Below are 15,330 nucleotides of genomic sequence, written 5' to 3'. Positions count from 1 at the left end.
TTATTTCCATCTTGAATTTCATTAAATCTTCTTAAACACTTATTCTCCAAAAATTCATCTCTATCCTTTAATACTATAATGCTTTGTGATTATATACAAATTAAAATGATAGTAAATATATTGGAAGAAATATCAAATATTATAACAAATGCATCATTAAACATTCAAAATAAAACACCCACGTATATTAATATATCAAGTTAATTCTGTTTTATTACATTATACTATTCTAAGTATTAGTATTTATTTTGAATAACTATTTATTTGTAATACTAACATTAATCTAAAATTTTCATAATATAAAAATTTATTAATATTGAATTATTTTAATTTCAAAATAAATATGAGTATAATATAATATAATAATTTTAGTTTTTTACTTTAATAATAATTATTATTATTATTATCCAATTTTAAAGTTATTGTCAAGCAAGACACTAAATTGGTGTATGAGATCCCACTGATTTTGAACTTATAAACACATGCTTGTAACCATTAAGCCCACTTATAAATATAATTTAACTGAAAAATAATATTAAATTTTATATAACATGATTTTAGTTTAAAGGGAAAAAAAATGACAGAAAATGAACCATTAATTTACAGGACCGTACTATACAGATAAAAATCCTATGAAAGTTCTTTCAACGCGTTTAAACACGCCATGTGATGATAAAATCGTATAACAGTTCGTACTATACAGATAAAAATCCTATGAAAGTTCTTTCAACGCATTTAAAACACGCCATGTGATGATAAAATCGTCTAACAGTTCTTTCAACGCATTTAACCACGCCCTGCGATGATAAAATCCTATTAGTTCTTTCGTTTCTAGGTACAAGAAGATCTAGACGATAGTCATCATGCTCATCAAGGTCGTCGACTAACAAAACAGAGTTGTTGAAAGAAGGGACCTTCAAACGACACTCTGGAGATTTTGGTCGCTTTTGCCATAACCAGGAGCTCATGTCCAAGTCGATTGACAACCTGCTCTAAGGCCAACTCAATCGAACCTAAGATTGACTGGTGAAACCGAATTTATCGAACAAGCGTGCTGGGCAATTCAAAATGAGATTGTATTCGGCACACCTAGTTCCCAACCAATTATACTGCAACTACCTAATATAATTACCAACTCGGTTACAATTGCTTATCGTGTACGATTAATGTGTTCTACTTGCTTTCACTTCTTATATAAACTCTGATAAGAGAACATCCTACCAGTAGGCAACAATTAATCTACAAATCATATTGCCTCATAGTCCATTCATTAGAAAACACCGATTAGACCTTTGCGTATGTGACCAATTAAACCAGCTGAACTTCAATATAAACTATCCATCAAATATTTCGACAAATTCACTCCAAGACAATTTTTGGCACTTGCCCAGTTGCTGGACTTCCTTGCCTGGGCGACTACCATAACAGCAGTACAACCCAAACCATTTCACATTCAGGAACATAAGAATGAATATGGATAAAGGGATCTCCTCGATAATGATTATAGTATTCCATAACCTGCGAGTTACAAGACCAAGAACCCAAATTGCACTGCTGCTGTTCATTCGTTAGTGGTTTTTGTGCCTAGAATTGATTGATTTATACATCTTTGCGTCTAGCCTATCTGAAACCCTAAATTGCTTTCTATATGCATGTTAGAAAATTGCGCCCCGATTTTCTATAAAGACATGGAAGCACCAAACTGATAAGCGAAACACGGCTACATAAGTAGTTTCTTGTTATTAAGAAATCCCAAATGAGCGATTTCTTTAAATGAGATGAAGGTGATACAACAAAAACATCTACAGGATTATTAGGTCATCTTTCTCCTGAAATAAAATTAGCCAATATGCCACAATGTCAAAATGTTTGCGTTAGACTAGATTACAAGTGGAACGACTGTTGCTCATTACAAAAATTTGATGAACGAATCTCCTACCATTCTTAGACTTCCTTGTTATCTTACACCTGAGCTTTGGAGTCATCAGGACTACACAACAAATGTCTAATAACCTAATAAGGAATTAAAAAGCAGAAATTAGATCGCAGAAATTCAGCATAGCGATTAAAGTATGAGATGAGCTGCAACAGCAAGTCCATTGGCACTGCAGCATTCATATTTCTTGCCCAAGGCAAATTAATCGGCCTCTCACACTTGACAATATGTAGTATCTTTGTGTTTGACTTCTCACGCTGCCGGTCCATCATCATGTCCTGGAAAAGGAGCTAACTCATTCAGGTCAATGAAACGCCGTATCAGCAGGTTGTTCCCTTGTAAGTTTAATCCTTTCTTCTAAAGATGCTTTCCCGAGTGGGCCATCCACACCATTAACAGACTTCCTAAACTGTTCTCCATCATTAGGTTTTTCCATCTCATCAAGACCATCTTCACTTTCCATATCATAATCAGCACTGTTACTTACATCAGATTGGCTTTTAGGCATATCAATTTCATTACTTGAACCTGCTAGCTTCTCCAAGTCTTCAGCATATTCTTCCTCAGAACTTGACATGTCATATAGTCTATAATCAATGCTGTGAATAGCTCTCTTGCTGCGCCGCAAACCAGATTGAAGTTCATCAACAGACTTCAACTTGAGTCCCTTCCTTTTTCTTCCACTTGAAAGTCTTTGTCCCCATCTTATATTCTGACTGTGTCCCCATTTTCGATTGTGAAAATCATCCATGTCCTCACTAGTACTTAGAGCATTGCCATAATCATCATCATCTTCGTCTTCAATATTCTCCTCGTCTCCTCGGTATTCTTCATCACCCTCTGAGCTACTAGATATTTTTCTACGCCTTCGTCTTTTAATATATTCATCATCATATATTGCCTCCCCAACTATCTCCTCATCACTGTCAAAATCTGCCTCGTTGTCTGACACAGCTTCCACAAACTCTTTTTCTGAGTACCTTTGAGGCCTCCGTCTCCACCTATCACTAGAGAGCACAGATCAAATGATATTAATGTTGAACGGACCTAATAACCACACTTTGAATATCTATGTTCAAGCATATTCAAATAGTATTATTTCTTTCCATTGTGCACAATCTAATCAAATTTCAATAAAACAATCAACACACCTGCGAGTCAAAGGTTCGACTGCATGTTCTGCATCAGTTTCTCCACTTCCGTTCCTCAAACTGGAAGAAGTGGCACCAGAATACTCGAGGTTACCATTATGTTTACCATTTACAGCTGGATTTTCAGCTCTAACCGGGAACTTTCTGAGTACAGGCTCTGGTGAGGGTTGCTTCTTCCTGAATCATTCGAATTGCATTACTGAATTGCCACTACTAGAGACAACTAAAACAATACAGGATATGAAACTAAATACCAAATTAAGAGTTTAAAAAACAACTCATAATGTTTCTCATATAAAATTTGCTTACTTTGTTACTTTTATTGCCTCACTGATAGATCGATCAAACTCATCTGCAAAAGGTGAAAATGAAACACTGTAAGTTTAGTCAATAGACTATATACAGAAAATTTATGTTCATGGTTAAACATAGGATAGATAGTTCTTCAAATGACCTTAGGCTATAAATTGCTTGACCAAATTTATCTGAATCGGAAATGGACCAGACACAGTTTGCCCCAGTTGCAAACCAGACGAAAACAGGCCAACAAAATAGTGGAATAAAAATACATAAAATATTGAACTTTTAATTAAAAACTATATATTTGTGTACATCAATGTGAATCCAAACCATTAGATACCAAATATGCGAAGTTTACTAACTTATATTGCATCAAGGATGCAAACAGCAAAAATATATTGACATTTAATATAGGCGATACACAAAATTCAATGTTCTGAAAGAAACATACATAAACATGAGGCTACAAATGGCCTCTAGATTCCCAAAATCATCATAGTATAATGAAATGAGTATATAGCTCATCTACACTCTGGAGTCTGGTTCATTAGATCTAGGAATCTGAAGTTTGCTTTCTCTTGGTGAATGGCTTTGACAGCTGTTACCATTTGATGTTTTAAATCAGTTAGCACCATTGGGCAGCTTATAGCCTTCAATCAGTTGCCACCACTGAGTGCATATTGCACTTGGTTTCAATCGTGAAAATTGAAATACCACATTTCCAAGATCCAGGCATGCAGGAGGAAGGGATATAAGGTTATTTTTTGAATATATGTAGAAATTTTAAAAAAGGTTTGAAGTGTGTTGAACACTGAAAAACACCTCAATTTCTATCTTCTCTGTGGGCATAAATGGCTATTGAATAAATCCTGAAATAAGTGTCCTTTATATTTTATTGTTAAAATTGAACTTTACAGTTTAAGATAAAAAGTTAAATACAATTCCAAAAAGAAGACCCTTTTTTTCTTTTCTTTTTCTGCTGTGAATTTTTTAGCTGTGGGTGGCATGTGTTGGGGACAGTAACGGACACTGGTTTGGTTCTGAACTGACCAGTCGAAGCAACTTGTACCCCAACTGGCTAAGTCAGCATCCAAACCACCCAAAACCAGTTTGGAGGACAAATCCAAACAGAAATTCCTCCAAAGCAGTCTGAACCTGTCACCTCTGATATGATGTGGAAAGAAACTACGAGACAAATTCCCAAGAAGATCAACTCAGATATAAAGGAATCGAACTTCATTTAATGATCAGAACCAAATACAAGGGGCTTATTTATAGGCTACTGATACTGATATTTGGAGTTATAATTACTCATCATGATAATTATTTGCTTGACCATGAATATCAACAATGACAGAAGATGCAGAAGTTTGGTTCTAGCAGCACAATAAGAACATAGTTTAACAAATCCAACTGTTATGATCTGTTAGACTTAAATCTCAGCAATCTGATTTACAGTTTACTAAGTTTTTATACCCAAAAATGCAAAACTAAAGGTGCAGAACAGAAATTTAAACTGGAAACACTAGTGGGTTCTAACCATAGCATGCACAGCAGAAAATTAAAAAACTGAAGACAGCACACCATAAAACATAAACACAAGAAATACCCAGGAAATCCCAACTCTGGGCAAAGCCTGCAAACTTGTGTTCTTATTAGCTTCAGGAAATTCTGGGATAAAAGTACAGCTGGGTAAAACCCCTTTCAGCAAATTCTTCTTGCTGTTCAGTGCCCTCACCAAGCTAGACTTGACCCTGAGAGGCCATGACCTGTATGGCTGAGGCTGTACGGCTGGCTGTGCTGGCTGTACAGTGCAGCTGAGATGAACTCAACCTCCCTCCTGCAGCCTTTCAAAGTGACTCAATCTTGCTGATTAGATGACAGTCAGGCCGTACATCCCTCTTCCTTGCCTTCTTGGATGCTGAAACACACCAACTGATCGCTGACTTGCTGAGCACTCTGGAGTCTGAACACAAGTGGTGTCACTCAATCTGATTTTCATCTCAGCCTTATTTCCTCTATATAGAGTGACTTTGTCCTTCCAGAAAGATCCAAGGGCTGAGATTTACGTTACTCCTTGAAGATCAATGGCCACAATCTAATCTTATATTGACTTTGCACTTTTTAATTTTTACCAAGTCTAACATTAGGAAATAATTAAATTTTAATTAATTCTGGTTGAGTGAACTGATCTGAGATTTGTGCATGTCGTGACACCTGGGAAAGTGCAGAATCACCTCCTGCTCTACTCCATTCAACATGATCTTGAAAGAAGATAAGATCATCATGCTGAGAGAAAGGCAGTAAAAGAAATATGGATAGCATGTTCAAGGAAATCAATGTTTATATAAAGCAGTGTCAAGAGACTGCTTGTCAAGAGAATAGTTAAAATCAGACTGTATGATCTGATATGATGGTACTACTCTGAAACCACACTTGTTACTGAACGAACAGGATCCTGCTTCCAGCAGAGGCTTGTGGGCCCTACAACTACATACTAAGGCCACCAACCCTTTTCTATCTATTTCTTGTGAAAATACACTGGAAAGTAGTATACAAATAGAATGTTTCAGAAGACTATCATCAAGCAAAGAATATTTTTCTTTAATTTTCTATAAGTTACAAAGCCACAGTGTTCTCATTTCTATTAAGTTGAGTTCAAGCCCAATCAAACCATTACTCAGTTCCCCGGCTCTACATTGATAGACTTGTCCAGTTAATTACAATTACAATGAAATCCCCTCTTGTAAACTCCTTTGCCTCCATCGTATCCATGTATGCATCTTTGAGTTCTACAATGCCTTGCTGCGACATTGTTCTTGTACAATATCTCTTCACTTGCACAATGCCAGCACAGATGCATGACTGCTTTCATAATCTCACCTTGTACTCTCCCAGCTCCTCATAACAGGTCAGCTCTGCAGGAATGCAATTTGCCTCAGGAAAGCACAACTGTACACTCTCGCAGAATTTCTCATCTTGATCAGGCAACTTCACCACCCAGCAAAATTTAGAGAAATCAATCCATGGATCAATCCTCCCCTTTTTCAAATTGTTGGTTCTCAGCACGAATGTGGAATTTACACATTAGTCTATGCCTTGAGGAGGGACCCTTGGGGGCAGCTCTCAATTACATTAAGAAGGAACAATAATTCCTATAATTGACCCACTTTCCATTATGATTGAATAACCAACATTAACTTAAACATATTTATCGCCAACCATAATTTGATCCACTCAAGTCATACCCTTATCGATCAAGATAGTTCTTAGTTTAATATATGATAGTGGTTTGAAACCTTAAGGAGCTTCTATGATACATTTCACCATAGTGTAATTTTTCAACATTGAAAAGAATTCCACTTTGCACAAAAATCATCAACATTGCACCCTCTGCCTGATCACCCTGGGGTATATTTGACATGTCCAGTAAAGAATGGAATCCTTTTGTGTTACCAGTGCTTATCATCGAGGCAAATGTTGCCATCATGAATGTTACCCTGATGTAAGTCAGCTTTATCATCTTTGTTAGCATGTGAAATAGGCAGGCTTTCATGATGGAGCCGTGGTATTTCCAACCTCATTCCTTTGAGATACTCCTCACAAGCTTCGACTTTATGACAATTTTTGGGTAAAATTAGTCATTCATTCTTTATAGCAGCTTTGAAACTCAAGGCCACAAGAGTTACAATTTTGTAAATGCTTACCTCATGTATTTTGTGGTCCAGTTTTCTAATAAATAGAGGAACAGGAGTTGATACATTAAATATTCACCCAGTCCCTGAAGATTGCACCAGTGTCCTTGGTTTATTCTTCTACTGATGCTCTCAATAAGTGTTACTGCTCTAGACCTTCTCCTTGCATTGCTTTCTTTCACCTGCAAGCCACTACAGGTTCTAATATCAAGTTTTTTCTAAACTTCTCATGTCCCAACTTGCACACATTCTATCTCCTCAGAAGAAAAGTAGAATTCCCAACCCTTATCAGCATAACAAGTCATGCTCTAAGATAATAAAAAAATGTCACCCTGATCAGCTGAAAATATTTGCAATTATGTCACTCCTGAGTCCGGTCACACAATTCAACTAAACTGGACCTCACCTCCGACAGGCCTGGGCTCAAAGATGTCCTTCTATATAGAGCACATTTTGGAGCTGTGGGATGGCATCATCGTCCACCGACCCCCCCCCCTCCTTACAAGCATATGCATTGATACTCGCGCTCAAGATTTCTTTAGCACAGCTTAAGGTCGACTCCCATCAACTCCAGATGCAGACAAATCACCATATACCACGATCTGATAGGATCTACCAGGTGTGTCACTTTCAGGAGTTCGAGACAGAGATGCACCTTATTGTTCAGTGTCCCCTATACTATGAGATCAGAGGACACAATCACCGCCTCTATAGGGAATTGGGGGCTCCCTCTCTAGTTCTTTTATAACAGTACCAGAGATGCTTAGCCCTCTTTATCAGGGAGATCTTCCGCCACAGATCTCAGCTCTTGCACGCCATGCCCTGCAATGGGATGACCGGCCCGATCACAAGTTCCAAAGAGCACCAGACAGCAGAATGGTGAGACCTCAAGTTTCTCCTCAGCCTCCCCATCTTGGGGTTTGAAGTGATTCAAAGGGCATAGAGAAGGATAGATATCACTATTTCATTCCAATATGCCTTGAAACAAACAAAAAAAAGACTGACAAACCCAGTAAGCAACCAAAAAGCTCTAATATGACACATGAAGAAGAGGAAGAAATACAACATGATATATCAAAGTTACAGGACCAACAAATTTCAAGAGCAACCAAAAGGAACAAGAAACATCAAAAGAGGAAGATATACACCAGGAACCAACCCAGAGAAAAAAGAAATGAATCTGACCATATCTTGCAATGCATTGGCAGGAATTACCACTCCTCAAACACTCAAGATAGAAGGATATATCAAGAAGAAAAAGGTATTAGTGTTGATTGATTCAGGTAGTACTCATAATTTTATTCATTGTAAGATAGCCAAAATTTGAATTGCTTCTTATATCCAGCCCCTGGGCGTCAAGTGATGGTTGCAAATGGAAGAACTATAAATTGTTGAAGAAAGTGTAACTAGGTTCAGTCTGCATGACATTGTAATTATGATTTTTGTAAACAAGAAAATGAATTTATTATTGTTTAGTAATCTTCGACAAAATCACATAATCAATCTTTTGTCGACGCGTTTCGAACCAACCAGTGTGGTTCATCGTCAGGACAAGTTGAAGAACTGATCTGGCTAAGCTTGATTAAATAGAGTGTGCAGAGACCCCAACGGCTATATAGCAACGGCTAATTTTGACCTGATGATCATAGTCAAACTAATAATTCTATTATTAACAGAAACATACTATTATTAGTTAATTGAATAATATAATAAATATAATGTTTAAATATAATGGTCATTATATTTATTAAAAACCTATATTTATTATTATTCCTAAATTAATTAATTACAAATAAATAGTATTAAATTAGTTACAATGGTAACTGTGTATTTATTTAATAATAATTGTTTATATCTAAGGATCCAATGGTAAAGATATAATGGTTATTAATAAATTATGGTAAATTAATAATGGTAAACTACATATAATGGTCATTAATAAATTATATCTTTATAAAACCTATATTTATTATTATTCCCAAATTATTTAACTATAAATAAATGGTAATAAATTACTATTGTTCCTAGAATTTAGTTACAATAGGTAAAAGTTTAAATCCAATAAATCATTTTAATTTAAAATTTTTAATGTAAAGGCCCATTCGAAATTAAAATAATAAGTACTAAACAATAATCTATATTTTCTTAATAATTTATAGTTCTAATATTATTAAAAAACAATAAATAGTATTCTAGTTAAATCATTAATATTCCTAGAATATAGTTACCTAAGGTAAATGCCATAATTAACGTACATGTTTATTAATAATAGTATATTCATTAACTTGGTATATCATATATTTCTAATAACTTCTTGTTTATCATTTAAACTTAAGGGTCATTTGGTAAAATTGGATTACCTCTTATCATTAATTTAATAATTTATATTCATTAATTAACCAATAATTATTTACTAAAATTTTTATTAAAATTAACTATGTTATTAGTTAATTATCTTATCACTTATAAGGTTTAGAAAAGGAAGGCCTTTATTAATTCGATATAAGGAAATCAGCTAAAAGTAAAAATCAATGAAACAATCTAATCTAATTCTAAAAATACCCCCTGGAATAAGGTTAATACTAACATATTAATACCTCAAGCACTCCAAAATAATAAGACAATCCCGCCAAAACCAGAACTTGAGGAGAGGGAAGACAGAAACCCTAAGAAGGAACAAAGAGGGAAGGATGGAGGTTAGGAAGACAAGGCTGGGACCCAGCAACTGCTAATCTTCCAGCCATCATCCCTATTAAGATTGTTCGGCCTTTTCTCAATCTCCAGGGCCTCTCTAAATTTACGATGGTGAAACTGCGCAACTTTGGCAATGACTTGAGCATCTTCTATACAAACATGATGCATAGTCTTCCCCGCATGCTCAGCCAGGGCTGAGGACTTGGTCCTACCATGTCTTAAGTCCGCCGAATGCTCGCTAATCCGTTGATTGATAGAGCGACCAGTCTCACCAATATAAGGGGTCCCACAGGAACAGGGAATGACATAGACGCCTTTCATGTCCTTAGGGTCAATAGGGTCTTTCACAGACCTATGGGAGCTACGGATAGTGTGGAGGGGTCTAAACGTTGCGGGCACATCGTACCTCCTCAGAACCCTCGCAATCCTATCTGTGGTCCCTTGTGATTTTGCCGAAGATTACTAAACAATGTTATGGATCACAGAAGTCTAAATTCCTTAAGAATTTATTATTATTCTTTGCTGCATGGATTTCATGAGCAAGAGGTTTATTTATTTAGCAGCTCCCATTAAGAGCCTTAGGATGTCAAAGAGTCAATGTCATGCTCTTCTTGAGCCTATATGTAATGTATACAAGGTCTAGAACAGCCCTCCAAGACAAGCACAATCCTCTTGAAGAAGGCAGCAAGCAAAATGATGAAGAGAGCAGTCATGTCGGCCTCAAATTGAATTAAATAAACTAAAGAAAGTCATGTCGGCTCAATAAAAGGACACAACACTTCACACTGTCATGTTGGCTCAAATACAGAGACATAACTACTATATATACACAGTTAGGGTCACCACAGAAAAGCAAGAAACTCAGATTCTACTCTGAACTTCGGATGGGTACAGGAGGTGCAGGAATCTCAGATCAAGGCAGCAGTTAAGTACCTTGGATGGAGAGGTATCACTATGATTTCGGATGAGTAATACAGTGAGGTATTCTTGGCATAACAATGACTAGGTGTCAAGAGAACACAGTCTCATTCTCGGTAAAGATCTCAGTGTTGTCATAACCTTAGTGATAAGTATGATCTCAGGAATACTACAATACCACACACAGTCTTGGCATGATTATGAGAGAAGGATCTCATAGTGACACACTATCTCGGCATACATTAAGGCACAGTCAGAATCTTGTTCTTGATGAAGACAGAGTAACTAAGGTTATGATCTCAGTGAAGGAACAGCCATGATGAGACTGTCATAATATCGGTGGATCTACATGCAGCTCTGCTATACATATCTCAATATCGAGATCTCGTTGATGAAGACCTTGGTAATGGTGCAGCAATGATGATGATCTCAGCAATGTCAAAGAAGAGGATTGGTGTCTTGGTCTTGGAGTGGCCTCATAGGTCAAAGGTCATGGTCTTGGTCTTGGAGTGGACTCATAGGTCAAGGGTCATGGTCTTGGTATTCGTCAATTGGAATCTCTATAAGAAGAACTTTGTGAGGTTTTCCTCTCTAAGAGGGAGAGGTTTTGGCCCTGGCAGAAAGCCAAACATCTTGTGTTCTTGCCTCTTTGCTTTGGTAGTTATTTGATGAACTAAAGAAGAAACACACTCTAATAACAAGGAAAGATTGTACTAATAAGAAAACCTCACAAATAGTTATCATGCTAAGAAGAATCTTATTAACTAACTCTAATTGCCCTAGATTCTTCAACATGGTATCAGAGCTAAGGTGCTAAAGTCAAAGGAAGGGCATCTAAAAGAGACATTCAAGGATCAGTCTACAACAGCAGTATACAATGTCACAATTTCAGATTACAGTCTCCCACAGCTTGATGGCCTATACTCGGATTCTTCCCACATTCTCAGCCTCAGAAAACTCGGACAAAAGATACAAATGATCACAGGCAGAAGACTCGGTTACGAGAGCTCATACAGCAGTTCAGTTCGGATATACACAGCCAGATGACATTTATTTCACAAGTCTTATACTACCCACAGTCTCGGTGCCACAATATGGGGACTTCAACCTCGGACTGAATCCTTTCTATAAAAGGAGCAGTCTTGACATCTCGGATTCTCAGAGCTTGATGATACATATTCGAGAGCATATGTAGAAGTTTGTATGGGCAGTACACAATATAGAATGAAGGTGTCTATACATCATGGCAAGCGACCTCAATACTCTATGGTTCTATACGATGCTGCATACAACAAGGTTCCATAGTCCACTTATGTGATAGCAATACAGTGTCATCCCAAGTATATCAACAGTTTGTCAGATGTATAAGTCGAAGTAACTTGAAGGCAAGAAGGCAATCTTCCTATCGTTACAACAAAGATCTTATCCGGAGGAAGCATCAATGCATTTGCTTCAACAACTTTCAACATGATCAAGGTGAACATTTTATCTTCACATGTCAAGTAAGTATTTTTCATTAATCAAATTGGTAAAATGACTTCATAATTGCAAGGAGATCTATAGGTTGGATGGGTCATCAAAGGTCCTTGCATGGAATAAGGAGGATTGTCACAATCCTCATAGATGAGAGAAGTCAGTGAACAGGTCTTCTTTGAATTCATGGGAGGGAACTCTTAAAGTCCTCTCATCCCTATGTAGCAAGAAAGGAGACATAAAAGAGATATATGAAATGCTAGAAGATATACTCTCTGAAATGAAGTTAAGAAGGTCATATCACTTAGACCTGATTGAAGGTATCAAAGAATGAAGGAATATCTTCATGAGATCTCAATTGGGAGATCTGGGAAAGATGATAAGAAGATGATCATCATTGATATACTAATTGATAAGCAAGATAACAAATGTCCATAGACAAGGAAGTTACCTCATTCAACTTGTGGTCTCTATGCTAGATAGGAAAAGACAAGTTGAAGGTAAAAATGTTGAAGGTCAAAGAACTCAAACATTTGCAGAAAGGAAAAGGAAGTTTGGTCCTCAAACAAAGACAAACAGTGCTATGGAAAGATTATGAAAAGAAAGCTCATATCACCTGAAAGATGGAGGAAGCTGAAAAGGGCCAAGAAAAAGAGGAATAACAGATCTCTACTATGATTGAGATGGTATCCCTCACAAAAGGGTCCTATCATAAGCTTATGTTATAGATATGACCATGATAATAAGATGTATCGTGGCATCATGGAAGCATTAGAAACGAGAGCTCGTGACATCACCATGGGAATCATGAAGGACAAAATCCATGGCAGTCAAACATGAAGGATATAGCTCTTGGGAATCTCATTGAACATTGAAGAAAAGAAAGATGTCATCCAGGACAAGGCTCATCATACATCAAGGCAAAAGGAAACATCTGCCAGAGGGGGATATGCAAGATCCTCAAGGTTCTCTGATGGAGTCCTCATCGGAGGGTTCACTAATCTAGAGAAGAAGCAAGTGTTTCATCAAACTTATGGAATTCATGGGATGATGGTGTGATGACAGGAAACAAATCAAGGGATTGAAGATCTTTTCAATCAAGGAAGTTGTTGAAAGAAGTCTAGATGACCTAAAGGTAAAATGAGGTATCTATGCTTGTGTTTAATATTGTAATTTCATGTCATATGGTTGCAGGTAACATGGATCATTACTTCTATCTTGAGAAGCATGATCAAGGGAAAGGGATCTCCTCCTCTGAAAGGATGCAGGAAGGCATAAAGTCACACTAAGATGAAATCAACATAATATGTCCTCATATGAAGTATAAGGTGGTTGACTACAATTAAGAAACTCTGATTGAAAGCTCCTGGGAATGGAATGTGTGAGGAAGGAAGAGATCGTGAGATATGCAACCATGATGAAGGCAATCAACATCCAAAGGACCAAGAAGACTTGACTAGGAAATCTCCCGGAAAAGATATGAAGACTCTGATGAAAGTCTGAAAAGATGAAGACCCTTGACAATGGATATCTTTGGGAGATGTGTCAACATGTATGCAGGATGTTGATACCTACAGGAAGATGTCATGATGAAGAGCCATCTCGAAAGGTACAACTTGATTTAATGTTATGATTTCTTGAATAATATCTGGATGAGTTCATGCAGGGCTACTGGAATTCATGTGGTAGATGGAAACTCCAAAAAGAAACATGATGAGGAAGAAGTAGCCATATGACGAAGGTTCCAGTTATGAAGAAGGCCACTTTCCATGAAGAAATGAATGACATGACGAACCAAGAGGTAAAGTGATCGATGGTTGATGCCCTACAAGGAAGAAGCTCAACTGAATTTCATGACATCAAGGAAAGAAGTTGATCAAGCAACTGAAGGACCCAAAAAAAAGTTTTTGATGAAAAGACAAGTACCTGATTAAGAGGGAGCTTGGATTGGTTCAACCCTGATTAAAAGGGAGTGACAGTTGTGTTTTTCTATTTCATGTGTCATGCACTAGACCAAGACTAACAGCCGTAAGTCTTAGTGAAGGCCATGAAGAGAAATGTAGAAACATGATGGATGTATCCTCCCTAATTGAGAGCGAGAGATAGACAGAACATTCTTGCCTTCACTTGGAAAAAAGAATGGAGGATTGGGTAATCATTTGGCATCCGATGCTCTTTGAGGATATGTAGGGCATCCAAGATAAGAGTAGGCAAGAGAACCGATTATCTTTGAGGGCTGGGAACCCAAGGTAAGAATAGTCCTAGAAGGTCATACTCAGTGAACATCTGAGTGGGTATGTACCTTGAGAGACAATGATGAAGGTGTCTATAGTCATTGGTGATGCCAGCATTGTAGCTCATGGTCTCGTGGAGAGATGGAGTTGTTAGTCAAGGCCTTGCACTGTGACAATGTTGGTTGATATGATGCTATACAGATGGGATTATTATGAGAAATTTTTCAATTTGAAAATGACCAAGTACCATTATGAATACCTCCGTAGTTAAGAGGGAGTTTTGAAGAAAGTGTAACTAGGTTCAGTCTTCATGACATTGTAATTATGATTTTTGTAAACAAAAAAATGAATTTATTATTATTCCTTGTTGCATGGGTTTCATGAGCAAGAAGTTTATTTATTTAGTAGCTCCCATTAAGAGCCTTAGGATGTCAAAGAGTCAAAGTCATGCTCTTCTTGAGCCTATATGTAATGTATACAAGGTCTAGAACAGCCCTCCAAGACAAGCACAATCCTCTTGAAGAAGGCAGCAAGCAAAATGATGAAGAGAGCAGTCATGTCGGCCTCAAATTGAATTAAATAAACTAAAGAAAGTCATGCCGGCTCAATAAAAGGACACCACTTCACACTATCATGTCAGCTCAAATACAGAGACATAACTACTATATATACACAGTTAGGGTCACCACAGAAAAGCAAGGAACTCAGATTCTGCTCTGAACTTCGGATGGGTACAGGAGGTGTAGGAATCTCAGATCAAGGCAGCAATTAAGTACCTTGGATGGAGAGGTATCACTATGATTTTGGATGAGTAATACAATGAGGTATTCTCAGCATAACAATGACTAGGTGTCAAGAGAACACAGTCTCATTCTTAGTAAAGATTTCAATGTTGTCGAAACCTTAGTGATAAGTATGATCTCAGGAAT

General features: G+C 37.0%; 1 protein-coding gene across 1 annotated transcript in view; it reads right to left on the bottom strand.

Moving 5' to 3' along the window:
- Positions 1–1,840: 1,840 nt before the first annotated feature.
- LOC149233540 (DDT domain-containing protein DDR4-like) overlaps positions 1,841–15,330 on the bottom strand; it is a 99,525-nt gene continuing 86,035 nt past the window's right edge. Inside the window, 4 exon segments of the mRNA XM_089379792.1 lie at positions 1,841–2,255; positions 2,257–2,943; positions 3,088–3,264; positions 3,397–3,439. Coding sequence (XP_089235918.1) covers positions 2,189–2,255; positions 2,257–2,943; positions 3,088–3,264; positions 3,397–3,439 — 974 coding nt within the window. The 3' untranslated portion in view covers positions 1,841–2,188.

The sequence above is a fragment of the Pinus tabuliformis genome, chromosome J (assembly GCF_031772625.1).
Source record: "Pinus tabuliformis cultivar Carrire ecotype Pingquan chromosome J, CPIR1, whole genome shotgun sequence".
NCBI classification, from domain to species: domain Eukaryota; kingdom Viridiplantae; phylum Streptophyta; class Pinopsida; order Pinales; family Pinaceae; genus Pinus; species Pinus tabuliformis.
This window is presented reverse-complemented; position numbering and strand designations above follow the sequence as displayed.